Source organism: Diceros bicornis, chromosome 27 (genome assembly GCF_020826845.1).
Source record: "Diceros bicornis minor isolate mBicDic1 chromosome 27, mDicBic1.mat.cur, whole genome shotgun sequence".
NCBI lineage: Eukaryota > Metazoa > Chordata > Mammalia > Perissodactyla > Rhinocerotidae > Diceros > Diceros bicornis.
Genome location: NC_080766.1, coordinates 44,914,129 through 44,938,254, shown reverse-complemented (window position 1 = coordinate 44,938,254; position 24,126 = coordinate 44,914,129). Strand labels below are relative to the sequence as shown.

The following is a 24,126-nucleotide window of genomic DNA, read 5'->3' as shown; positions in this document are numbered from 1 at the left end:
GGCCTTTCCAACAGGATTGAAGAGAGTCTTTCTGGAGATGTCTTTTCTGATAGACGAAGTCTCCAGCTGCAAGCTTTGATGTTTAAGATCTTTATCTCCTGGGAGTGCACTATGGAAAGATTGTTCTACTAAAGCATGGTTACTCCCCACAGAAGCAATCAGGCCTTTACAACACTGAAGTATGTCTCCCTTTATCAGCTGGGGATCGAAAGAAACAGGAGTCAAGTGCCTGGGACAACCTGTGATTGTCTCAGAGGGTGAAGTTTATGGATTCCAAAAGCAGTAGACCTGAGATTAAGAAGGACCAATGGCACTGGTTTTGGCCAGGGTGTTTGAAAACTGGCCAAACAGCACAGACCTGTTGGAGCACTTGACCAGTGAAGTGAGTTTCCCGGTCACTATGAAGTTTGGGGGAGGGGGGTTCCCCAGGTAGGGATGATCTTTTCTCATAGAATTTTAGCCACGGAAGTAGCAGTAGCCTGTCTACAAGAGAAGGCTTCAGTCCGGTGGGAAAACTTACAAACCACGACCAAGACATTTATATCCGTGAAACAGGGGAAGCTGAATAAAATTCATTTGCCAAACCTCGAATGGTCCATTGGGCAATTTAAAGTGTCCGGGAGCAGTGCAGACAGGTTCCTGAATTGTATTTTGGGCAGGTGGGGCGAGCAAAGTAGGCCCTCTTTGTGGCCCTGTTAATATTTCTCCTCCAGTATTGGTGCATAAAGGTTATTTCATCAGCAGACCAGTGACTCAGTGCGTGTACAGTGGTCAGTGGTGGGAATTTCAGAGTCTGGCAGGACTGGATTGTTATTTGGAGAACTTTCAAGCCAGAGTTCTCTCTTTTTATCACACCAGCAGTTATTAAATTTCCAATATTGGGCCGGCCCCGTGGCTTAGCGGTTGAGTGCGCGTGCTCCGCTACTGGCGGCCTGGGTTTGGATCTCGGGTGCGCACCGATGCACTGCTTCTCCGGCCATGCTGAGGCCGCGTCCCACATATAGCAACTAGAAGGATGTGCAGCTATGACATACAACTATCCACTGGGGCTTTGGGGGAAAAATAAATAAATAAAAATTCAAAAAAAATTTTCCAATATTGTTTTTCATTGTCTGGGGCTGATTGTGGGACATCTCTAGCCAGTTTTTCTAGATTATCATTTGGGGGAACATCCCTTTGGACCATGACAGAGGTTTGGTGGTGGGTTTCTTCGAGAGCGCGTTCTTGGTGGAAATGTTAGCCAGCTGGTTTCCTGGCTAAATTTTCCCAGCCTCCAGGGAATCAAGTTTGGAATGCCCAGGGACCCTGATAATAGCCAAGCGGCTGGTGATAGTATGGCATCTAATAATTTCTGAACATAAGAGCCATTTTTGATTTTGTCCCTGCTGGACGTGAGGAAGCCTCATTCCCGTCGTCAGCTACTCCAGAGGCGTACCTGCTGTCAGTGTAGATATTTGTGGTTTTGCCCTCGGCTAAGATGCAGACCTGAGCAGGAGCATACACTTCAGCCTGTTGGGCCGAGGTGGCTGAGGGAAAGGTCTCCCTTGATGACTTCACACGGGATTGCGGTAGCACACCCAGCACAATAGTTAGTTACCATTCTCACCTTTTAAAGAAGAAACCAGGTAAACCAGGAAGAGCCAGCATTATCCAAAGGAATTTCCTGTAAGTCATCACGTGTGTGTGTGTGTGTGTGCGTGCGCGCGTGAGGAGGTGATCCATCAGTACAGGAGGGAAGAAGGGTGTCAGGTTAAGATGATTACAGGGAGAAAGAGTGACATGATGAGCAAATAAAAGATGTTGAAGAGTCATTTGATTCCCCTGGTTGGCTATTTTGGTTGCTGCTATCAAATTCTAGAATTATCTCCTCCTTTTGGGAGAAAGAAATTCCAGCATGATGTTTCCCTAAGAAATCTTGGCCCAATAAATGGCTGGGATAGCAACTAACAAGGGGGTGTGTCTCAGAGGGCCGAAACTGAAGGGAATAAGTTCAGAGACAGGAACCTGGTGAGGTGTGTTGGGACTCCCCACTGTCTGAAGGGTTTATAGTGCTCTGCGGCAGGGCTGCTTCGTGGCAGGGGGTTTGAGCCCTGGGAGGGTAGCTCCCGTGTCAGTAAGGACAGAGATTCCTTCCCAACCTGGAGAGTGCTTTCTTTAGGCCAGTTAAGAGGAATGGTTGGGAGAAGCCCCTGTAGCTCCTTGGAGTCCTGTGATTGGGGGTTAGGAGGGCGTTGGAAAGGCCGGTGTTCCGCCACACGCCCACGTGAGCCATGCGGGATAGGTTGCCAAGAGACCAAAGAAAAGACCTGGAGACAGCAAACGAGACGCATGGGTTTATTGGGAGTTACTTACAGGGAAGGTCCAGTGGCGGCCAGCTGGACGGAAGTGTGCACCACTACCGCCCCCTGAGAGAAGCTTGCTTAAGTAGGCAGAGGGACAATGCTTGCCAAGGGGGACTGTCCCTGTATGACCTGATTCCAAGGTCCAGACCCCCCCCCTCCCCCCTGGGCCTCTATGTTCCCTCAGACCTTGATGGTCTTTGTGCTAACTATCCCATGAGAAACATCTGGGTTGTTTATAAGGACACATGGCTTAAAGGGCACGTAGGCTAGTGCCCCTACAGCTGGTTAGAGGGCTGCAGAAGCCTGGAGTGCTTGTTTGTAGCAGTCTTTCCTCCAGTGTCCTGGCTCTGCCTAGTACTAGCAGAGACGAGGAGGGGCTGGGTTTTGTTTAGGCGCCTCCATGTGTTGGAGCTGAAAATTAAGGATTTTAGTGGTCTTCCTTTTAGCTGAATCTTCTAGGGTGTGGGCAAGCTGATTTGCTAAATTAATTAAATCTGGAGTGGACATAGTTTCCCATTCCATCCTGGTCCTTTTTTTTTTTTTTTTTGTGAGGAGATCAGCCCTGTGCTAACATCTGCCAATCCTCCTCTTTTTTTGCCGAAGAAGACTGGCCCTGGGCTAACATCCGTGCCCATCTTCCTCCACTGTATATGGGACGCTGCCACAGCATGGCTTGACAAGCAGTGCGTCGGTACGTGCCTGGGATCTGAACCAGCGCACCCCGGGCTGCCGCAGCGGAGTGCGGGCACTTAACCGCTTGCGCCACTGGGCCGGCCTCCATCCTGGTCCTTTTAACCAAAAGGGAAAGATTCCAGTTCGCCGGATAATGAACATAGAGTTGAAGGCTGCCCGAGTGGGTTCAACATTCATAGGAAGGCCAGAATTTTCCTTAAAGACAATTTGGAGTCGACTGTAATAGTCGTGCACAGGCTTGCTGGGTTTCTGAGTGCAAGCCTGACTCTCACTCTAAATCAGCAGGTTTTGGGAAAGCCCTAGGGATTGTCTAGTGAAGTCATTTAGTGATTGCCCAGCCTGATCACATGACAGGGCAGGTGGTTGGTCTCTCATTTGCAGTCTAGAGATTTTTCAGGATCCGGTGTTGGGCTCGGCCTTTGCCAACAAGCATGTGAACTAGCTGGTATAAATCTAGGAAACCTGGTTGGTAAGTTTGGACGACTATATTAAATTCCTCAGCAAATCTATGGCGACCTTCAGAAACTCTACGAAAATCTCTGACTATGGCTTGTAGTTTGGCCTTAGTTCAGGGGATACAGGAAATTAGGGGCTTAGCATTAGGACCCTCAGAGGGTCAGATTTTAAAGGGGCAGGTTCTAAGGGGTTCAGATGAAGAGGAAGTAGGGAGAAGTTCAGAGAGAAAGGGAAATTCACCAAGAAGGTTGGAATGAGGAAGTGGAGGAAAGGTGGGGCAGGTGCTGCAGGGGAAGAGGAAGTTAGTGCAGGAGGGAAAGGTGAAGAGGCTTCCGGTGCCTTGTTTCCCTTCAACTGTTTGTCTCAGTTAAATCAGAAATGGTAAAATTCTGTAAATCCTCGAGATACCAACTGAAATAGGCGGCCCATTCAGTTTCTTTATTTTAGGGCTGTGGTCTTCTAATTTGGTTCTAAGAAAAGCAAGTCTGGGGAGATCGAAAGTTCCCCATTGGAGTTCTAAATTATTTTTGAGTTAAGTTGGTCCAATTAGTTAAAAATGCACATGAGGAGGGACCATAGTTTTTAAACATAGAACTGGCCAAGGGGGCCGGCCCCATGGCATAGCAGTTAAGTGCGCCCGCTCTGCTGCTGGCGGCCCGGGTTTGGATCCCGGGTGCACACCCATGCATTGCTTGTCAGGCCATGCTGTGGCAGCGTCCCATATTAAAAAAAAAAAAAAATGTGGAGGAACACAGGCACAGATATTAGCCTAGGGCCAGTCTTCCTCAGCAAAAAGAGGAGGATTGGCATGGATGTTAGCTCAGGGCTGATCTTCCTCACAAAAAAAAAAAAAAAAAAACTGGCGTGGGTCCCAGACAGTGGACCTTCCTGAGAGCATGTAGCAGATTCGGATCCCATTGCTCAAAACCAGAGGTTCAGAAAACAAGAAGTCCTCACTAGGAGGGGAATGCCTTCATAACAGCAACGACAACAACACAGATCCCGAAGGAAGTCCGAGAGCCCGACCAGAACGAGGGGCTCGATCCCACAGGAGACTTACTGAACTGAAAGGGAGAGACGTCTCAGGGAAGCAGAGAGCACAAAGTGGGTCCCCACTGGGTTCCGGGGTCGTCAGTTCCTCAGGGGTTTGTCTCCTTCGGGTTGCTGCAGGGTTGCCATGAAATGTCGACCTTAAAAAACCAAAGAGCGAGTTATTTTACCAGCAAAACAAGCTTATTTGGGAATAGCAGAGGAATTGCAGTTCAGGGTGTGCACACTACTGCAGAACCACAGGCAAGTCTGGAGAACAGAGGAGCGAGACTTCCTTTATAGAGGAAGGAGGAAGCCGAGAGGGGCTGTCTGGAGAGTTCAGGGTGGTGACGGCTTCTCACTGGCCGACTGTGGCGGTTTCTCGTTGACTGGGCTGTTGCTGGCTCAGGAGAGGCTCTCTCTTCCTCCTTCTGGGGTCTGTGGAGGAAGCTTCCTCCTGCTCGGGAATGTGAGGTTCGGGAGTGGCAGGGCATGAGACCCCCCCCCCCCCCGACCACCACCACCCCTGTCAGGGCTTCCCAATTCTGTTTTATTTTATTTATTTATTTTTGGTGAGGAAGATCAGCCCTGAGCTAACATCCATGCCAATCCTCCTCTTTTTTGCTGAGGAAGACTGGCCCTGGGCTAACATCTGTGCCCATCTTCCTCCACTTTATATGGGACGCTGCCACAGCATGGCCTGACAAGCGGTGCATCAGTGTGCGCCTGGGATCTGAACCTCGGGCCGCCAGCAGTGGAACACGCACACTTAACCGCTATGCCACAGGGCTGGCCCCCAACTCTGTTTTAAACGAAGTTTCCTTTATCTTCACACCATTCTCTGTGTTCTATGTGACCCGTGGTGTGAGCTCTTTCTCTCTCTGCCCTCTCTGCGTCCCCGTGACCAAGGCAGCTGTGTCGGTGTGAGTGCACAGCGGTCACAACCTGATTTCCATGTTGGTAGATTTAAGGTGAAATCAACCATGTATTTATTTACTAAAAACAAGAGGCCGACCCGGTGGCGTAGTGGTTAAGTTGGCACACTCTACTTTGGCGGCCTGGGTTAGTAGGTTTGGATCCTGGGTATGGGCCTACACACCACTCATCAAGCCATGCTGTAGTGGCGACCCACATACAAAATAGAGGAGGATAGGAACAGAGGTTAGCTCAGGGCTAATTTTCCTCAGCAAAAAGAGGAAGATTGGCCGCAGATGTTAGCTCAGGGTGAATCTTCTCAACAACAACAACAGCAAAACAAGCCTAGATTAGTGTGACTTAACATGTAATTAGTGATTGTTTTCGTGGTAGTCACCAGCTTTCTGAAGGCAAACGTGTCTTCTGTGCCACACAGTGTAGCAGTCAGAGGTCTGCACATGTCAGCGCTGCACCACTGCGTGAGAAGCACGCCTTCCCGTGGCGGGTGGAGCCAGGGTGGAGCATGGTTCGGGGCGGGCTGTGTTATTCTCTTTCCCCGCTGCTGTGGACGGTCCTGATGGGCTGTACCTGTTTAGAGGATATAACAACGTGGGACAGCGCTCACGGCGTGGTCTTGGTTTGGGGCCACCAGAGGCCGTCCGCAGTGGCTGTGGTGCCGGGGTACGCGGGGTCACCAGCCTGCTGTCCCACAGGTCACCAACGAGATCACGCCGGTGCTGTCCTACTCCTACCTGGCGGTGCTGGTGCCCGTCTTCCTGCTGACCGACTACCTGCGCTACAAGCCGGTGCTGCTCCTGCAGGCCCTGAGCTACATCTGCGTGTGGCTGCTGCTGCTGTTCGGCACCTCCGTGCTGCACATGCAGTTCATGGAGCTCTTCTACAGCGTCACCATGGCTGCCCGCATCGCCTACTCCTCCTACATCTTCTCGCTCGTGCGCCCCGCCCGCTACCAGCGCATGGCCGGCTACTCGCGCACGGCGGTGCTGCTGGGTGTCTTCACCAGCTCCGTGCTGGGCCAGCTGCTCGTGACCGTGGGCCGGCTCTCCTTCTCCATGCTCAACTACATCTCGCTGGCCTTCCTTACCTTCAGCCTGCTCCTCGCGCTCTTCCTGAAGCGCCCCAAGCGCAGCCTCTTCTTCAACCGCAGCGCCCCTGTGCGCAGCGGGGCCTCGCCCTCCGAGCTGGACCAGATGAACGTGGGCCCCGGCCGGCCCGAGGGCAGGAAGCTGGGCTGGACGCTTCTGGACACCGTGCGGAACTCGACCCTGGTGCGCATGCTCTGGGAACTGGGGGACAACCTCCGGCTGCCGCAGCTGCGCCTCTGGTCCGTCTGGTGGGTGTTTAACTCGGCTGGCTACTACCTGATCGTCTACTACGTGCACATCCTGTGGAACGTGGTCAACCCCACCACGGACACCACCACGGTCTACAACGGCGGGGCGGACGCCGCCTCCACTCTGCTCGGTACGCCCCGCTGGCCCCGCCTGCTCTGCCCACCCCGCGAGGGTGGCCGTGACGTGTCCTGTCTCCCCAGGTGCCATCACCTCCTTTGCTGCGGGCTTCGTGACGATACGTTGGGCCCTGTGGGCGGAGCTGGTGATTGCGGGTGTGACGGCGGTGCAGGCTGGGCTGATCTTCCTCATGTACAGCACGAGCAGCATCTGGCTGTGCTACGTGGCCTTCGTGCTCTTCCGCGGCTCCTACCAGTTCCTGGTGCCCATTGCCACGTGAGTCGGGCCGGTGCAGGGTGGGTGCAGGAGACCGCTGGCCCAGGCAGCTACTGTAAGGCCAGAGCCCAGGGCCTGGCTGAAGGTGGGCGGCTGGAGGGCCGCGCGCCGTCCTTCTGCCGGGTGGGGCTGTTGGGCGGTCTGTGTGTGTTAAGAGGCCTCTCTCCTGGAATGGTCTGTGGGGAGCAGAAGGGGTGTGTGTGGGCAGTGTGAAGCAGGGTTGGTGGTGTGCTCTTGCTCACATTGGGAGGAGCAGTGAGCCCTGGGCACCTCTAGCCAGGGGCCTGATTGTCCCCTGTCCACAGCATGTCCCATCGCGGTTGCTGTGACCCTGAGACTCGGCAGGGAGCCTTCCCCTATGGCGACCCCTCCTGCTGAGGCCACTTGGTGGCCCTTGTGAAGTCCTTCTTCCCAGGCCCCCTGCTCTTTTTCCAAGGCCCCAAGCGCTGCGGCAGTCCCATCTTGGGTGGCCCTGAGACCTTTCTTGTCATCTCCAGCTCTGACTGCTGGGAACGGTGGCTCACGGCCAAGAGGTGACCAGTGTCCCAGCTCGCCCTCTATCCGGGGCTCTCCTAATGCCCCTGCGTTCTTCACACCCATGGGGACTCTCCTGCACCTGCCCAGGGATGTCCCCAGAGCTGCCCGCTGGACTGCTTCTGCCTTCCAGAACCTTCCCTGGCTCACGTCCTGCCTGCACCTAAGATCCTCCGTGTGCTTCTTTGAACTGGCCTTTCACGAAGCTGCCTGTTCACACCACACGTGCTCATACCCCACACATGTTCACTACACGTGCTCACACCCCACGTGCTCACCCCCCACACGTGCTCACCCCCCACACGTGCTCACCACATGTGCTCGCACCACACACGCGCGCAGGAGCCTGCCTTCTGCACCCAGCGTTGGGTCTGTCACCGTCCCCCTGGGTCTTTGGTGCTGGTTCGCCTCTGGGCCTCACCTTTGGCGCCCCCAGGCCTGGTCTCTCTCCAATCACACCCGTGAGAGCATCTGTCCCACCACGTCTTGAGCTTGGACAGTGTCCCAGGCTCCTGACCATCTGCAGCCGTTGCCCCACGGTGTGGTGGCCTGACTCCCGTGCCCCCTCATGGAAGTGCCCGGCGCCCACACTGCGTCTCCACTTTTGGCATCACCTCCGAGAGCCTGGGTCAAATGCGGGGTCTTTCCTCTCCTGCACCTGGGGGACAAGCGCTGCCAGATGCCTGCCCACATCCTGGCCCTGCTGGGGTCCATTTCCACGGCAGGCGCCCTTCCTGCAGCCTGTGGCCATGGCCCAGGCCTGGCCTCACTCTCAGACTGAGGTCGTGTTCCCCCTGCCCCCCACCCCGCCTTGCCCTTCTCAGCCGTGAACGTCTGGGAAGCGTGTCCTCTGGGCAGGCGCTCCCCTCTCCTGTCACGTCAGCACTGTAGAGGGGCGCTGGGCTGTCTGCCATTCTCTCCGTCCCTCCCTCTGTCTGTGAGGACCCTGCCTTGGGTGTTCTTGCTATTGTAAAGACCGTCAATGCCCGTTGTGGGAAAGGTCAGATAAGACGCAGAGAAGCGTGAAGAGGAGAACAGACTTTCCTCCTTGGAGCCCGGCCTCCTTGTGGACAGTCGGGTGTCTGCCTGACATAGGGTGAAACTCAGGGCCCCACATCCCTGCCCTTCCCTCAGCTGTGGGGTCACTCTCAGAATGCCGACGTGATTGGTCCTCTCAGTGATGAGTGACATGCCACACTCTCATCCCCCGTTGCCGGGGACACCGCCTCCGATATTTTCCTGTGGCGGACAACACTGAGGTCAACACTCTTTCACCTACGTTTTTCTCCCCAATTCTGATCGTGGCCCCAGATGAGTCCGAGAGGGGAACTGGCCAGGTCAGAGGGCGTGTGCTGTAGAAAGGGGGTGTCAGTGGATACTGCAGACACCCGCCGGGCACACCCAGCCCCTGTGGGTGGTGGAGGGCGGACCCCAGCCCACCTGCCCTTCCTTGATGACAGCTGGGCTGGCTCCTCCCGTTTATACGGGTGGACTCTTCTTCTGCTGGGGTCTCTCTTCTGCTTATCATGTCTCACGGTTACACCTCCAGACATGCTGGGAGCTGTGTACCAGCTGTGTACGGGCTACGCTGCAGGCTCTGCCTTCGCTCCTACTTCCTGGGTGGTGGGGCACGGGTGAGACCCTCGTTGGGGGACCCTGGCCCAGCTCCGGTGTCCCAGGAGCTAATCTGTCACCCCGGACCTTTGGTGACGAGCTTCTTCTCACACTGGCCTGCCGTCCTCATCCTGTGAGTGCTCCTCCACACGTCCTGTATTTCCTGCTCCCCCGACCCCAGCGCAGCAGAGGCCCCTCAGCCGTTCTCTTTAAAGTCTTCTGGATATTGGTGTTCGTTTATTCTTCAGAACTTCAGAATATTTCCTGTCTGATTATTATTTATACTTTGGGGATTTTGTTTTTTTGTTTGTTTGTTTTTTGGTGAGGAAGATTGGCCCTGAGCTAACATCTGTTGCCAGTCTTTCTCTTTTTGCTTGAGGAGGACTGTTGCTGAGCTAACGTCTGTGCTCATCTTCCTCTATTTTGTATGTGGGAGGCCGCCACAGCATGGCTTGACAGTGGTGCGTAGGTCTGTGCCTGGGACCCAAACCGGCGAACCCTGGGCCGCCAAAGTGCAGTGTGCCAACTCAACTACCACAGCACTGGGCCAGCCCCCCACCTGGGGGATTTTGGTTGGAAGGATGTTGGAATGTTAATGTTTGCAGGACCTGGAGCTCTGAGCACATCACTTCCTCATGCTTTCCTTGTGTGACTGTCTTTTTCCTAGTTTATTGAATCAGTTAGTAACAAAAGACTCTCATTCCCTCATGATGCTCTGCCCGTTCTTGTGAGAGTGACTTTCTGAGAATTGTGCAGTGATTATCACTCACTCTGCCCCACAGTCACCAGGAGACTTAAGTGTCTTCCCAAGGCTGTATTTTGCATTCATTTTCTGAGGATGTGGCAGCTCGGGGCTCGTGCCCTGGGAGCAGTGGGCGGCCTGGGCACTGGGCTGGGCTTGCGGGTCTCCCGGGGCCTCAGTGGGCCTGGTCAGTCCTCAGGCCAGTGGCTGCCCGGGGGGCGGCTGCTACCCATGAGTGGCGTTCCTCTGCGCACCTCTCTGACCTGGGCCCGCTTTCCCATTAAGTTTTCAGATCGCGTCTTCACTTTCTAAAGAGCTCTGTGCCCTGGTCTTCGGAGTCAACACCTTCCTTGCCACCGTCCTCAAGACCACCATCACCCTGGTTGTTTCCGACAAGCGCGGCCTGGGCCTCACGGTCCACGAGCAGGTGAGCCCCCGTTGCGGGGAGGGAAGCCTCTTGGGGGATGTCCCGGCTGGCGTCCTGGTGCCCACCCGACAGGTGGTGTCGCCCACTCCGTGAGACCCAGACCACAGGTCAGGAGGCTTGCACAGGGTGGGCCAGGCGTCTCCAGCCAGACACACTGGACTGACTGAGTCGGAGCAGGAGGCGAGAAGGCTGGAGCCGGGAGGGAAGGGTCAGGGGACAGGGCAGCAGGGAGCCATGGTGTGGCCTCCCGGTGCTCGCCTGCCCTGCTCCCTCCTGGGGCCCAGGTTGGGGCTGTAAACATCTGGGCGCAGCCGATTCTGGTGAGACACGTGGGGCCTCCGGGCTCAGCCTGGCTGCGGGTCACTTCTGGAGGAGCTCTCACCGGCCCCGGGCATCCCCCGTGCTGCCTGACGCCCCGGGCAGGACGGGGGCGTTTCCTGTGCTGTCACCACTCACGCCTTCTCTCAGGTCTCTGCCTGCAACGTCAGGCCTGTCCGACCTAGGCCTGTCCCTGTGACCGCCCTTTGTCTTCTCTGTGGAGGCGGGAGAAAGGAGAGCTGGTGGGGTTGACGTGGCGCGTGTTGGCCCTTCTCTAGTCCACCTCCCTTTGTCCAGCTCTGGGCGAGTTGTTGGTGCTTTTGAGAAGAGCTTGAGAATTCCTGTCCACTGTGAGGTTGGCGGACACTCACCTGTGGCTCCGGGTGGTCTCAGCCAAAGCAGGACCTCTCCGGGCAAGTTGGAATTAGGCAGAGGACAGGCCCCCAGGAGGGATGGTAACCAGGCTCCTCAGGGACCACCCTGCCCTGCCTGTGGCTGGACAAGCACCCTCGGCCTGCGGGGACGCAGCCTCCATCTGCCTGGAGCGCAGACCTCACTGGGGCTTGGGCTCCACGGAGAAGGTCCGACCCCCTGTCTGAGGGTGCTGAGGCTGCACTGCCTCGGTGACCCCAAAGCTGGCCAGGAAGGAGGTGCTGGGCAAGAGCAGACCCTCTTGTGTGGAAACAGCCTGTGGGGTTTGGAAATGCCCTCTAGGGAAGGAGCGTCAGAGCCTCTCGCCCTTTGCGTCCACACAGGCAGGGGGGGTCTCAGCCCTGCTTCTACCAGGCCCTCCAGACCTCTACCCCCAGCCCCCAGGCTGAACACTGGGGACTGTCCAGCCCGAGCAGGGTTGGCCGAGCCCCTCTGTGGCCGAGCTCGACTCGGGTCCACAGGTGCCTGTGCGGCTGCACCTACCAGGTGGATGAGAGGGGCCGCCTGGAGGGCGAGCCCTGCGCTCCGGGATGGGCGGACTGAGGGCCTCCTTCACGGGTGCTGGCCCGGCAGATGCTGCTGCTAACCGTCCAGGGGAGGCCTCCCCCTGGAAGCACAGCCTCTGTGGGGGGACCATCCTTGGCCCCAGGCCTTTCCACAGAGTCTTGCCTGCCAGTAGTCCAGCTGGCCTAGGAGGGGCCCCAGCACCCGGGAGAAGCCCCTCCCCCTCTCGGGACCCATCCCCAAACCTGGACCCCCCAGTTGTTCTGGCCCCAGGCAGTGGGGCTGTTAGTGTGGACGAGCAAAGGCCTGTTTCAGAGAGATCTCGGATCTCAGTGGACCCAGCCATGTGGCAGCTCTGACCTGCCTTGGGCCCTGACCTCTGAGGTCACTGTACGTGTTGCTGCCCCGTGTTCAGCCTGTGGAGGGTCGGGCAGTGTGCCTAGAAGCAGGGCCCCCCCACCTGCTGAGGGCCCAGGCCAGGTGAGAAGGGCCAGAGAGTTTTTCCCAGGCGCTGGGCCTTCCTCGCACCCTGGCCCCGGCCTCTCCCCCTGGTGGCTCGTCGCCACATCAGGTCACATTGAGAAAAACACACTGATTTTTCTCTGGCTGGTTTCACTTCCAGTTAAAGAGTGACTGGAGAGGCGGGCAGTGTGTTCAGTTAGAAATACTGGCGAGTCGGGAGGGAGAAGGTGGCGGCTCATCTTGCTCACCTCTGCCTGTTCACAGAGAGCACTTGCTGTGTCCCCTCACTTCTTCCTGAGCAGTGGGGATGGGGCCACGCGGATGCTGGGGGAGCCAGGAGGGAGTGTGGGGAGAGAGCCTCGGTGAGCTATTTCTTAAATTAAACTTCTGATTTCTGGAGGACCACACTTGCACGTAGGAGATAACACAGACCCGCGTGCCCTGTTCCCGCTCGCCTGCTGGGCACGTGCTCAGTTCTGTGGTGCACTGTCACTCCAGGATATTGACCTTACTCAGTCAAGAGCGAGAAGGTTCCGTCCCCACAGGGTCCCTCCACTGCCCTTTCACGGCCACGCCACCTGAGTCCCCTCCCATCTCCCCCCAACCCCGGCAACTGCAATCCGCTCCGTTTCTATCATGTTCTCATTTTGAGGGTGTTATTTAAATAGAATCTGGTTTTTGCGATCCATCCAGGTGTTACTGCATTGTAGTTCAGTTCTTTTCATCGCTGCATCGTGTTCTCTGGTGTGGAGGACTGCAGCTTGCTTACCTGCTCACCGTGAAGGACTCTGGGTTGTTTCCAGTTTGGGGCTGTTACGAATAAAGCTGCTATAAACATTTGTTTATAGAGTTTTGTGTGAACACAGGTTTTCATTTCTCTGGGATAAGTGCCCAGAAGTGCAATTGCTGAGTCATATGGTAGTTGTGTGTTTTTTAAGAAGCTACCACTGTTTTCCACGGGAACTGCACCATATTTACATTCTCACCAGCCTTGTGTGAGAGAGCCGGTTTCTCCATATTCTCATCAGCTTTTGGTGTTGTCACTATTGTTTGTTTAGCCGTTCTGATGGGTGTGCGGCGATATTTTATTGTGGTTTTAATTTGCATTTCCCTGATGGCTAATGATGTTTTTCTCTCCATGTGCTCATTTTCCATCTGCACATCCTCTTTGGCGAAATGTCCCTTCACTCTTCTGCCCATTTCCTGATTGGATGGTTTGTTTTTCTTCTTGAGTTTTGAGTCTAGATACTAGTCTTTTGTCGGGTATGCAGTCACACGTCACTGGATGGTGGGGATACGTTCTGAGAAATGCGTCCTTAGGTGATTTCATTGCTGTGCAAACATCACAGAGTGTACTTACACAAGCCTAGATGGTGCAGCCTCCTACACACCTAGGCTCTATAGTACTAACCTTATGGGACCGCCATCGTATATGTGGTCCATTGTTGACTGAAACCTTATGTGATGCGTGACTGTATATGGTTTGCAAACATTTTTTCCAACTTTGTTGTTTGTCCTATTGTATTCTTAACAGGGTTGTTTGCAGAATGAAGGTTTTTAATTTTGATGAGGTCTGATTTGTTCATTTTTCCTTTTAAAAAGAACTCTTTGCCTAGCCTGAGATCCAGAAGATTTCCCCCAAATTCTTCTTAAAAGTTTTACAGTTTTACATTTAAGGCTGTGATCCAGTTGGAGCTGATTTTGTTTGAAGTGTGAGGTTTACATTAACGTTCATTCTTTTGTCTCTGGGCGTCCACTTGCTTCAGCACCATTTGTTGGAAAGACTAACCTTCGCTCCATTGAATTGCTTTTTCGCCTTTGTCAGAATTCAGTGGGCATATTTGTGTGTGTCTGTTTCTGGCTTCTGTCTGTTCCCTTGAGCTGTGTACCTAGCCTTCCACCATCACCACGCTGTCCTGGTTACACAGCTCTATGGTAAGTTTTGAAATTGGGTAGACCGATTCCTCCAACTTTTAAAGTTTTTTTCACAATTTCTTGAGCGATTATAGTGTCTTTGCCTTTCCCTGTAAATTTTAGAGTAATCTTATCTATATCCACAAAAAGTCTTGCTGGGATTTTGCTAGGAATAGCATTAAGCCTGTATATCAATTCTGGGAAAATGGACATCTTTACTATGTTGAGTCTTCCAATCTGTGAGCGTGGTTTGTCTCTCCATTTATTTAGAACTTCTTTGATTTGTTTCAGCATTTTGTAGTTTTCAATATACAAGTACTGTACATGTTTTGTTAGATTTATACCTAAGTATTTCAGTGTTATTTTGAGCAATTGTAAGTAATATTGTATTTTTAATTTTGGTGTCTATATTAGTTGGCTAGGCCTGCCATAACCAAATGCAGCAGAAAATTATTTTCTCACAGTTCTGGAGGCTGGATGTCTGAGATCCAGGTGTGGGCAGGGCTGGTTTCTCCTGAGGCCTCTCTTCTTGGCTTGTAGACGCCGTCTTCTCCCCGTGTCCTCACATGGCTGTCCCTCTGTGTGTGTCTGTGTCTTCATCTCCTCTTCTCATAAGGACACCAATCAAACTAGATTAGAACCTGCCCAGTGACCTCATTTAACCTCCTTAAAGGCCCTCTCTCCAAATACGGTCACACTGGGGGTTAGGGCTTCAACACATGAATTTGGGGAGGATGCAGTTCAGTTCACGACAGTGTCCTTGTGTTTGTTGCTAGTATATAGAAATGCAGTTGATATGTGCGTGTTAATCTTCTATAATCTTGCTGAGGTCATTTTAGTTCTAGGAAGTTTTTTCTTTTTTGTGTGCCTTTTATTTCCTTTTCTTGCCTTATTGCACTGGCTTAGAGTTTATTATTCTTTCCTTATACTTGCTTTGGATTGATTTTGCTCCTGTTTTTCTAGGTTCTTGAGATGGGAGCTTAGGTTAATGATTTGAGACTTCTTTTTAGTAATTGCATTTAGTGCTGTACATTTCTCTCAACACTGCTTTAACTGCATCGCCCATATTGATATGTGGTATTTTCATTGTTGTTTATTTCAATGTACTTTTTGATCTCCCTCAAGCCTTTCTCTTTGGCCTATGATTATTTCAAAGTGTGTTGTTTAGTTTCCAAGTATTTCGCGACTTTCCTGTTATCTTTCTGTTACTGATTTCTGTTTTGATTCTATGTTGTGATAAGAAAACAATCTATATGATTTTAATCCTTTTAAATTTGTTGAGGTTTGTTTTATGGCCCAGGATGTGGTCTGTCTTGTTACATGTTCTGTGGACACTTGAAAAGAACGTGAATTCTGCTGTTGTTGGGTGGAGTGTTCTATAAATACTGATTAGATCCTGTTGTGATTTCTTCTCTATCCTTGTGGCTTTTCTGTCTGGTTCTGTTGTTGAGAGAGGTGTTGATGTCTCCATCTGTAGTTGTGAATTTGTCTTTCCTTTCAGTTCCATCACATTTTTGCTTCACATGTTTGTTGCATACATATTTGGGATTGCTGTCTTTGTGGATTGAGTCTTTTATCATTATATAATGTCCTTCTCTGCCTGTGGTCGTTTTCTTTTCTCTGAAGTGTGCTTTACCTGATATTAATGTAGACACTACTGCTTTCCTTTGATTAACGTTTGCATGGTGTATCCTCTTCCACACTTTTACTTTTAACCTGATGAGTTTCTTGTGGACAGCATGTGGTCGAGTCATGTTTTCTTAATTCACTCTGAAAATGTCTTATAGTTGATGTATTTAGGCCATTTATATTTAGTGTAATTATTGGTGTGTTAGAGCTTATGTCTGTCACATCATGTTTTGTTTTCCTTTTATTCTTTCTGCTTTTGTTTCTGTTTTCTTTTTTGTGCCTTCCTATGGGTTGTTTTCACATTCTTTAGAATTTCATTTTGGTTTATCTGAGTGTATCTCTTGGTATAGCTTTTTTGGTGGTGGCTTTATGTATTAAATAACAAGTTTGAATGAAGTATAGAAATCTTTCGTCCTGTTATGTCACTCTACTCTCCTCTGTTGATAGTACAGTTGTCTTAAGTGTTTCCTATACATTCTGTTAGAGCCACATAAGATAGGGTTATAATTTCTGTTTTAACTATCAAAATTGAGAAAACTCAAGAGGAGAAGGAAAGTCTGTTGTATTTACCCACAATTTTGCTCACTGTGTTCTTTCTCCTTCCTGATGTTCCAAGCTTCCTTCTTTGTCATTTCTCTTCTGTTTAGAGAACCTCTGTTAGCCATTCTCCTGTGGTAGGTCTGCTGGTGACAAATTCTTCTCTTCTTTTCTTCATCTGACAATGTCTTGATTTCCTTTTCATTCCTGAAGGATATTGTTACCAGATATAGGCTTTTGTGTAGACAGTTTTTTTTCTTTCAGCATGTGAAAAATGAGTCACTTCTTCATAACCTTCATGGTTTCTGATGAAAAAGCCTCTGTAATTCTAATTCTGTGTCCCCTAAGGTGTCATTTTTCCCTGGCTTCTTGCAAGAGTTTTTATTTGTCTTTGTCTTTAGCTTTCAGAAGTTTGAATATGGATTTGTTGGTCTGGTTTCCTTTGGGTTTGTCCCATTTGGGATTCCTTCAGCTTCCTGAATCTGTAGGTTCATGTCTCTTGCCAAATATGGGGAGCTTTCAGCCATTATTTCCTCAAGTTCTCTTTCAGCCCATCTTCTTTCTCTCTTCTTATGGACTCCCATGACCCAGTGTTACATCTTTTGTTTATAGTTCCAAAGAGAATGAGGCTCTGCTTATTTTTTTTTTTTTTGAGGAAGATTAGCCCTGAGCCAACATCTGCTGCCAATCCTCCTCTTTTTTGCTGAGGAAGATTGGCCCTGGGCTAACATCCGTGCCCATCTTCCTCTACTGTATATGGGGCTGCCACAGCATGGCATGACAAGCGGTGCGTAGGTCCGTGCCCAGGATCCGAACCTTCAAACCCTGGGCCGCCGAAGTGGAGCGCACAAACTTAACCACTACACTGCTGTGCCGGCCCCTGCTTATTTTTTTTTCAGTCTGTTTTCTCTCTGTTTTTCAGCTTTAGTAATTTCTGTTGTTCTGTCTTCCGGTGCACTGATTCTTTTCTGTGTTCCCTCTACTCTGTTGTTGAGACCATTCATTGAGTTTTTATTTTAGTGATTATTGTACTTTTCATTTCTAAATTTTCTTCTTCGTCTTTTCTGTTTCTTTTCTGAGATGTTTTTTCATGTGGTTCAAGCATGTTTGTTATTACTTGTTGAAGCATTTTTATGATGGCTGCTTTAAAATCTTTCTCAGATAATTTTAACATCCCTGTCATCTCGGTGTTGATATCTGTTGATTGTATTTCATTCAGTTTGAGATCTTTGTGGTTCTAAGTATGCTGAGTGATTTTTGACTGAAACTTGGACATTGTGGGTATTATGTTATGAGACTCTGGATCTTACTTGATCCTTCTGTTTTAGCTGGCTTCTCCTGAGACCACTCTAGCGGAGGAAGTTATGGGTGTGTGCCGTGTTACCCAGGTGGGGTGAAAGTCCAGGTTCCTCACTCAGCCCTCCTGACACTGAGGGGTGGGTGGGGCTCCTGCTTACTACTGGGCGGGGATGGGAGTGCCAGCTCCCCATGTGGCCTTCAGTGACATGGCTGGTGGGCCATTCTTGCTGCTGGGGGGGCGGGGGCGTGAGAGTCCTGACCCTGTGGGGTGAGGTCATTACCGTCTGGTGGGAGTGAAAATCCAGGTTTCCCCAGGTTTCTGGGGGTGAACATTCCAGCTCCCCACTCGGCCTTGACCAGCACCACCTGAAGTGGGGCAGGTGTCTTGTTACAGCCTGGGTAATGAGAGTGGGGTCTGGCTGGAGGCTCTCCCGGGTCCTTGCTGGGTGGGAGGGTAGGAGGGTGGGGTCTGGCTGGAGCAAGGCCGTTCCTATCTGTCAGTTTCCTGTCCTGCTGGGCATCCCTCTCTGATCCTTTGGCCAGAGAGAGCGGCTTTAGTTGGGGCTTTTTTCGGCATTTCTGGGTTGCTGGTTTATTTGGTTCCAGAACACATGCAGCAAAAGGAAAAAGCCCAGGGAACGCATCACCTTATCGCTGCTCTGGGTCTGGGGTCCCTGGCTGGTCTGCTTCCGTCCACCTGTTGGAGTCACCTTTGTGTGTTCCGTGTGTCACGTGCAGGGTCTCAGTCATACCTGGAGGTATGCATCACCTCCATCTTCTTGCAAGCAAAGTCCTCGACGATTCGTTTCCTGATTTTGCTTCTGAAAATGGGCTTCCCTCAAGGGCTGAGCTTGTCGGTGATGAGGGGCTCCGGGAGACCGGCTCATGGAGCTCTGGGTCTGTGTGGGCGCCGCGCCTGTTGTGGCCCACAGACGCCCAAGACCACCCCAGACCCCCTATCCCCGTGGTCATGAGAATTAGGAGGAACATTTCTGCATGCTGGATGTGCCTTCCTTTGCGTCACTGCTGTGCAGCCTCACTTGTCACCGGGGCAGAGGCTGGTTAGTGCGGGGGCTGCCCGGGTCTCGGGCGGGGGAGACGCGAACTGCCGTCCTCCTTGTCCTGGTGGCTCCGCTAAGCACAGACGTCCGTGAGCCCTTGGCAGCCGTGGGAACTTGGCCTTCAAAGGGAAGCATGTTGTTGTGAAAAACAAGCAGAGTGCCCCGGGGGGCAGACCACAGAGGCCACGCGGATGTGGAAGTTCCAGTGTTCTGTGGGAAAGTGGGAAGAGCCGCCCCGGGCTGCGCCCAGCTGTGCCAGGGAGGAGGGCGAGGGCGGGCCTCGCACCCCGTGGGACCGGCTCCTGGGCTGACGTCCGACCCCGGGGCGACCACCCCACCCCTGCAGTGTGCCCGTGGCACCTCTGAGCAGGAGAGCAAGGGAGGAACCCACAGTGCAGCCCCTGACTGCCCCTCCTCATCGCCTGCCCCTCCCCTGCAGGGCCGCCTCCACCTCTCCCGCCTGCCCCTCACCTGCAGGGCCGCCTCCACCTCTCCCGCCTGCCCCTCACCTGCACGCTCTCTGTTCCAGTTCCTCATCTACTTTGCCTACTTCCTGGTGATGTCTGCCGCCTACTTCCTGGGAGCCGTGCTGGTGGGCCTGCGCCACCTCCGGGAGGGCCGCCACCAGCCCCTGCCCCTGGCCCAGGAGCTGCGGAGCCCCGAGGAGAAGGCCGCACATCTGCTGAGTGTGCAGCCCGCAGCCCTGCCACTGGCCACGGAGAACGGCGTGTGGGCCACAGGGCCGGCCCCACTGGGGCAGAGCCAGCAGCTTGAAACCAAGGCCTGACCCGCTCTCGCAGCCTGACCCAGTGGGCGGCCGGATTCCTGATGCCAGAGGTAGCCACCAGTCATCCTGCACGTCCTCACCGAGCCTGAGACCTTGACATCTCAGAACCGACGTGTCCCTGGCAGGTCGCCTGGCCTCCTGGTGTTGGGTTTCCAGCACTGTCCAAATTCCAGTATTCAGACTTTGGAGCCAGTGACTAACGGGGCCCTATGTTGTCTGTCCTCGTGACCCACGCCTCAGGGACAGGGCCTTGGCTTGTCCTGGGCGGCCCAAGCACTGTGCCCCTCAGCCCTGCTCACCTCTGCCATGGCCTGGAGCCTGCTGGGTGCACGGGCAGCTGTCAGGCTGCTGTGGGCGCGAGTGCTGTCCCCTGCCCACACGTGGCTGGTGGTGGGGTTTCACGTGCCCACCATGCCTCCCAGCCTTCACTGGGGATACAAATCCCGCTTGTCCTGGGGACTGGCGAGGTGGTCTTGGACGCCAGCCCCACGGACTGCAGCCCCCACAGGGTGTCCTGGGCCCTGCAGGGCAGGGGTGGGAGCCTGGGTTCCTGGGGCATGTGACAGTCACAGTTGTCCAGGTGCTTGCATTTTAAACAGTGCAGTGTTCCTTTTTTTTTAACTGATTTAGTTGAGAAACCTCCTTGGGCTTCTGTTTCTGTAGGAGAAGCCGGGCGGGGGGCAGGGCAGGTGTTTCCTCGCCGTGTGGAAGCAGGACGCTGGTGTCCTGGGAGCTGGTTCCTCGCTTCTCCCCAGGCCCTCCGTTGTCCTCCCGCTGTTCCTGAAGTGGGCAAACGCTGACCTACCTCCTGGGTGACAGGGCTGTGTGGGGCTGCTCACACCAGCCCAGAGGACTTGCCCCGTGCCACCCTGGGCGTGCCACCTTGGGGTCTAAGAACCAATCGTGCGTCCCTCTGAGATGTGAGATGGTCTGCTTTTCCCAAAATACATTAAAAAGACCACACCACTGGAGCGTGAGAAGCTTCTGATTCTTCGCGGACCTGGGGGTGAGACTGGCGGTCCATGGGGAGGCCAAGAAAGAGGTCCCAGCCCCTGGCCCCTAGCCACAGGCAAGGATCTACACTAGGACCCACCGTGTCCTTGAGCTGAGCCCCCCTCAATCCTTCTGCCCCCGTCCAGGGCAGGGCAGCTGACAGGGCTGGCACTCGGCGGGGTCTAAAGGGAAGGCTGGCTGCTCAGAGCCAGCTTGGCAGTCAGGAACAGCACTAATAGCTGAGGAGGGGCTGCTGGAGCTGGGCACCCAGGGGTTCCCCAAGGTTGGCTTGGGTGAGCGGGGCATCTTGGCACCGAGGGTTGAGGAGGAGGCTGTACTCGGAGGTTGGCCCAAGTCACAGCTGACAGTGTGGGTCAGGTGGGGCGAGTGGTCCCGGGCGTGTCCACACAGGCTCACCATAGCTGCCTGCGGACCCTGCTGGGAAGGGGGCAGCACGGAGTCTAAGGCCACAGCACCATCCTCCTCCTGGGCCCGGACACCTAGTGGGATGCCCCCTGCAGCTGCCTGGTCCTTCTGCCGGCCCCCACCCGTTCCCTCTGCAGCCTCCCCACGTGCACCATGGCCCACTGCTCAGCCTCAGCCATCTCCAGGCTCCGAGAAACAGCATTCTCTGTTGCTCTCAAGCTCCTCGGCCACCAGGGCGGGGGGACATTTGCTCTAGGGGCACAAGTGAGCCCCTGCTCTGTGCGGTGTGCACGGCCCTAACCTCCCGGAGCCCACTGCAGTAGCTGTGGGGAGAACACGAGCTCGGGTCTGGAGCCCAGGCTGCAGACCACCCGCCCGGCCTGGAAGAAAGAGCTTCTGAGGACTGCTGGCCACCCCAGGGAGATCCGTGAGAGAAGACAGGTGTTGGGCACCTGCGTATACATGTGCTTCCACGCACACCTGTTACACCCGTGTATCTGTGCGCACCCATGCACACCTGTGTATATCACGTACATCTGTGCACACCCATGTGTATCTGTACACCTGTGTACATGTGTGCACACCTGTGCTCCCGCAGCAGGATCCGCCAGCTGGGCGGTCCAGGGACAGGCTCCTGAGGACTTGACTCATGACCAGGAAAGCTGCCTGGAAACCAGTGTCAGTGCGCAAGGTCGTTTTATTTGGAGCCTGTTCGAGAACACGCTACATGGTTGACGGGACCAGCTCCCTGGTTACAGTCGCAGGGCTCAGACAGCAGGCCCTGGGGCGGCTGGGCTCTGCCCTGCCACCCTTCCCAGCACGGCCATCATCAGTGCAGACCCCCCCAGTTCCCCCCAGCGATGCCCGCATGCACCCCAAAACGTCCTTTCCAGTCCTCCCGCAAGGAGGGCAGTGACGTGAATGTTCTTGGAGATGTGCTGGTGCACCCGCTGTCTTGCACACGTGGCCTCCTGGACACGGCCCAGTCCTGTCCTATACTGGCCCCGACCCCTGGATGTCGCCTCGTTCATCCTGGGGTTTGGCTGGGCAGCCCTGAGCCGGCTGTGAGCTGTGTCGTGGCCAGAGTCACGTGTGGCCACCCCTTCCTTTGCTTCTGAGGTTTTCTGAGCTCCATTGTCCTGCAAAGGTAAACCTGAGACCCCAGGGCTGGGCTCAGCAGGAGGCAGTTCTGGCCAGTGACCTGGGGGGGGGCCTGGTTTTGGGCCCAGTGGGTCCCAGGACGTGCTCCTGAGCAGAGCTTGGCAGGGGTTAGAGTTGGGAATCCTCGCCCTGGAAAAGGAGTGCTGGGCATGGGGTCAGGGCCCCAGGACAGGACACTGCCACACCTGGTTCGTGGACCCCTCAAAACTCCCAGCACAGCCTGGTCTGGGTTCAAGCCCTGTGCTGGGTGTGACCTCGTGGGTCACTTGGAAAGCCAGCGTGGGACAGATAGGCCCAAAGATGGGCCCCCTGTGGTAGAGCTGGCTCCAGGGAAAAATGGTCCACAGGCCACCTGCATATAGCAGCGTTGGGGGGTGGGGGCCAGAGCCCGGGAGGCCCCAAGGAGCTGGGGTCAGCAGTGGGGTGTTAATCCTGGAAACTGCTCCAGTGGGGGGATTGCTTCGAGGGGTGGAGGAGGTGGTCTCCCCTTGCACCCACAACCCCAGCCATCCTGACTGCTCACTGCCTGGGGAGAGGGCGCCCCTTCTCTGCTGCCAGCACAGCCCAGGCCAGGTCAAGAGGGGAGGAGGGAGGCCATGGGTGCAGCCCCGAAGGCCTTGTCATGGCTGGTCTGCAAATGGTCTGAGTTTGTGCAGGAGGGGCGCCGGGCAGGAAACAGTCAGCACCTGCTTGGCGATTGAGGGCCCCACCGGCACCTGGGAGACCTGGGGCGCACACCTCCCCAGGGCAGTTAAGTCCTGGAGTCAGCCTCCTGCCCACAGGGAGCCAGGTCAGCCCCCCTGGTTGGTTCAGGCTGAGAGGGCTCCACAGGCACCAAGGCCAGCTGCAGGATGACGGACGGGCGGGAGAAAGAGTCTTGGCACCAGGCTTTCTGTTTTAAACTTTTTAAAAAATACACTCTTTGGCTTCCTTTTATTTCTTGAGGATTACATGCAACGTGAACTATACAGGAAAGTGTCCCGGCCAGGTCCCCACCCTGGGGGTGCTGGCAGACACTCCCTGCCCTGCCCTGCACTGGGGGCTTCTCCACTCCCCCTGCCGCCTGGCCGCCTCCCCGGCCATCTGTCCCTCTGCGACAGCAGAGGCCCTACTTGGAGGAGGAGGTCATGAAGCTGTTCTCAATGCAGAGGACGATGAAGGCGTTGTGGCAGCTCGCGGCCTTCTGCTCCAGCAGCCTGCCCGCCAGCAGCGAGGACGCCTGGCCTGTGGCCGCCGTGGCCTCCGTCCGCCACGTCTCGCAGTAGCTCTCGGTCAGCCGGCGCCCGCTGGGGTCTGAGCCATGCCACACGCTCTTCTGGGGCCTGCAAGATGCGCCGGCTGTCAGTCTCACCTGGGCCAGCTAACCACACCCCCGACCCCGCGCCTGCCACAAACGGGCATTTCTCAAAGGTGGAGGCTGTGGCTGGACTTGGGGGCCGGTGGGAGTCAGGCCATCCCTTGTCACTAGAGCTCCACCGCCCAGACCACACCCCGTGCGGCCCTGGCCCTGAGCTCCTGTGTTTGATAAAGGCCATCCTGGTGCCACCACCTCTGAGGATGGCCCTCGGCGGGCGCTTCTCCACGAGGGCAGGCCCCCGGCCCAGGAACCCGGGGGATACTTGTCTGGACCCCCAGAGACACCCTTTTCAAAGCACAAGCATTGGGGGAACAGGCGCCCCCACCCCTGGCCGGCCCTCGGAGGGACAGCAGGGATGGGGCTGTTTTGAGGACAGTCTGGCAACTTCTGCCAGCTTTGGAGTGCACGTGTTCTCCATCTCAGAAACTACACTGTAAGAAATTCACTCTATGGAAGAGCGAGTTCACCGAGATGTCTGCACGATAGACGGTGGGGCTGGTTAAACCACTGCAGGCCCCTGCAGCCCGTCAGCCTTGGGCCACCAGACCGTCTCTCCGACGGGCATGGGGTGTGGGGGCGCTTGCCCGGGGAAGCAGGGTAGGTAGGGTGTTTATATAAAACACCACAGAGAATGTTTTTTACTGTTCTTCATGCTCTTTTGGGTTTTACGACTTAGCACGTGTCAGGAAGGGGGTCGGAGTGGAGGGTGGGTGGTCAGGAGCCTGGCTCCATTGCTCAGGTTCCGT

General features: G+C 54.5%; 2 protein-coding genes across 6 annotated transcripts in view; one reads left to right on the top strand and one right to left on the bottom strand.

Annotated features, from left to right (window-relative positions):
• The window catches only part of SLC19A1 (solute carrier family 19 member 1), a 31,600-nt gene extending 11,186 nt beyond the window's left edge, over positions 1 to 20,414 (top strand). For both annotated transcript variants that reach the window (XM_058523287.1, XM_058523288.1), the window contains exons 3-6: positions 6,149 to 6,920; positions 6,991 to 7,183; positions 10,359 to 10,500; positions 19,186 to 20,414. In XM_058523287.1, the coding sequence (XP_058379270.1) occupies positions 6,149 to 6,920; positions 6,991 to 7,183; positions 10,359 to 10,500; positions 19,186 to 19,443 (1,365 nt within the window). In that variant the 3' untranslated portion in view covers positions 19,444 to 20,414. The remainder of the gene's footprint in view (positions 1 to 6,148; positions 6,921 to 6,990; positions 7,184 to 10,358; positions 10,501 to 19,185) is intronic.
• A 2,498-nt stretch (positions 20,415 to 22,912) lies between these two features.
• COL18A1 (collagen type XVIII alpha 1 chain) overlaps positions 22,913 to 24,126 on the bottom strand; it is a 108,831-nt gene continuing 107,617 nt past the window's right edge. For all 4 annotated transcript variants that reach the window (XM_058523283.1, XM_058523284.1, XM_058523285.1 and 1 more), the window contains one exon: positions 22,913 to 23,345. In XM_058523283.1, the coding sequence (XP_058379266.1) occupies positions 23,132 to 23,345 (214 nt within the window). In that variant the 3' untranslated portion in view covers positions 22,913 to 23,131. The remainder of the gene's footprint in view (positions 23,346 to 24,126) is intronic.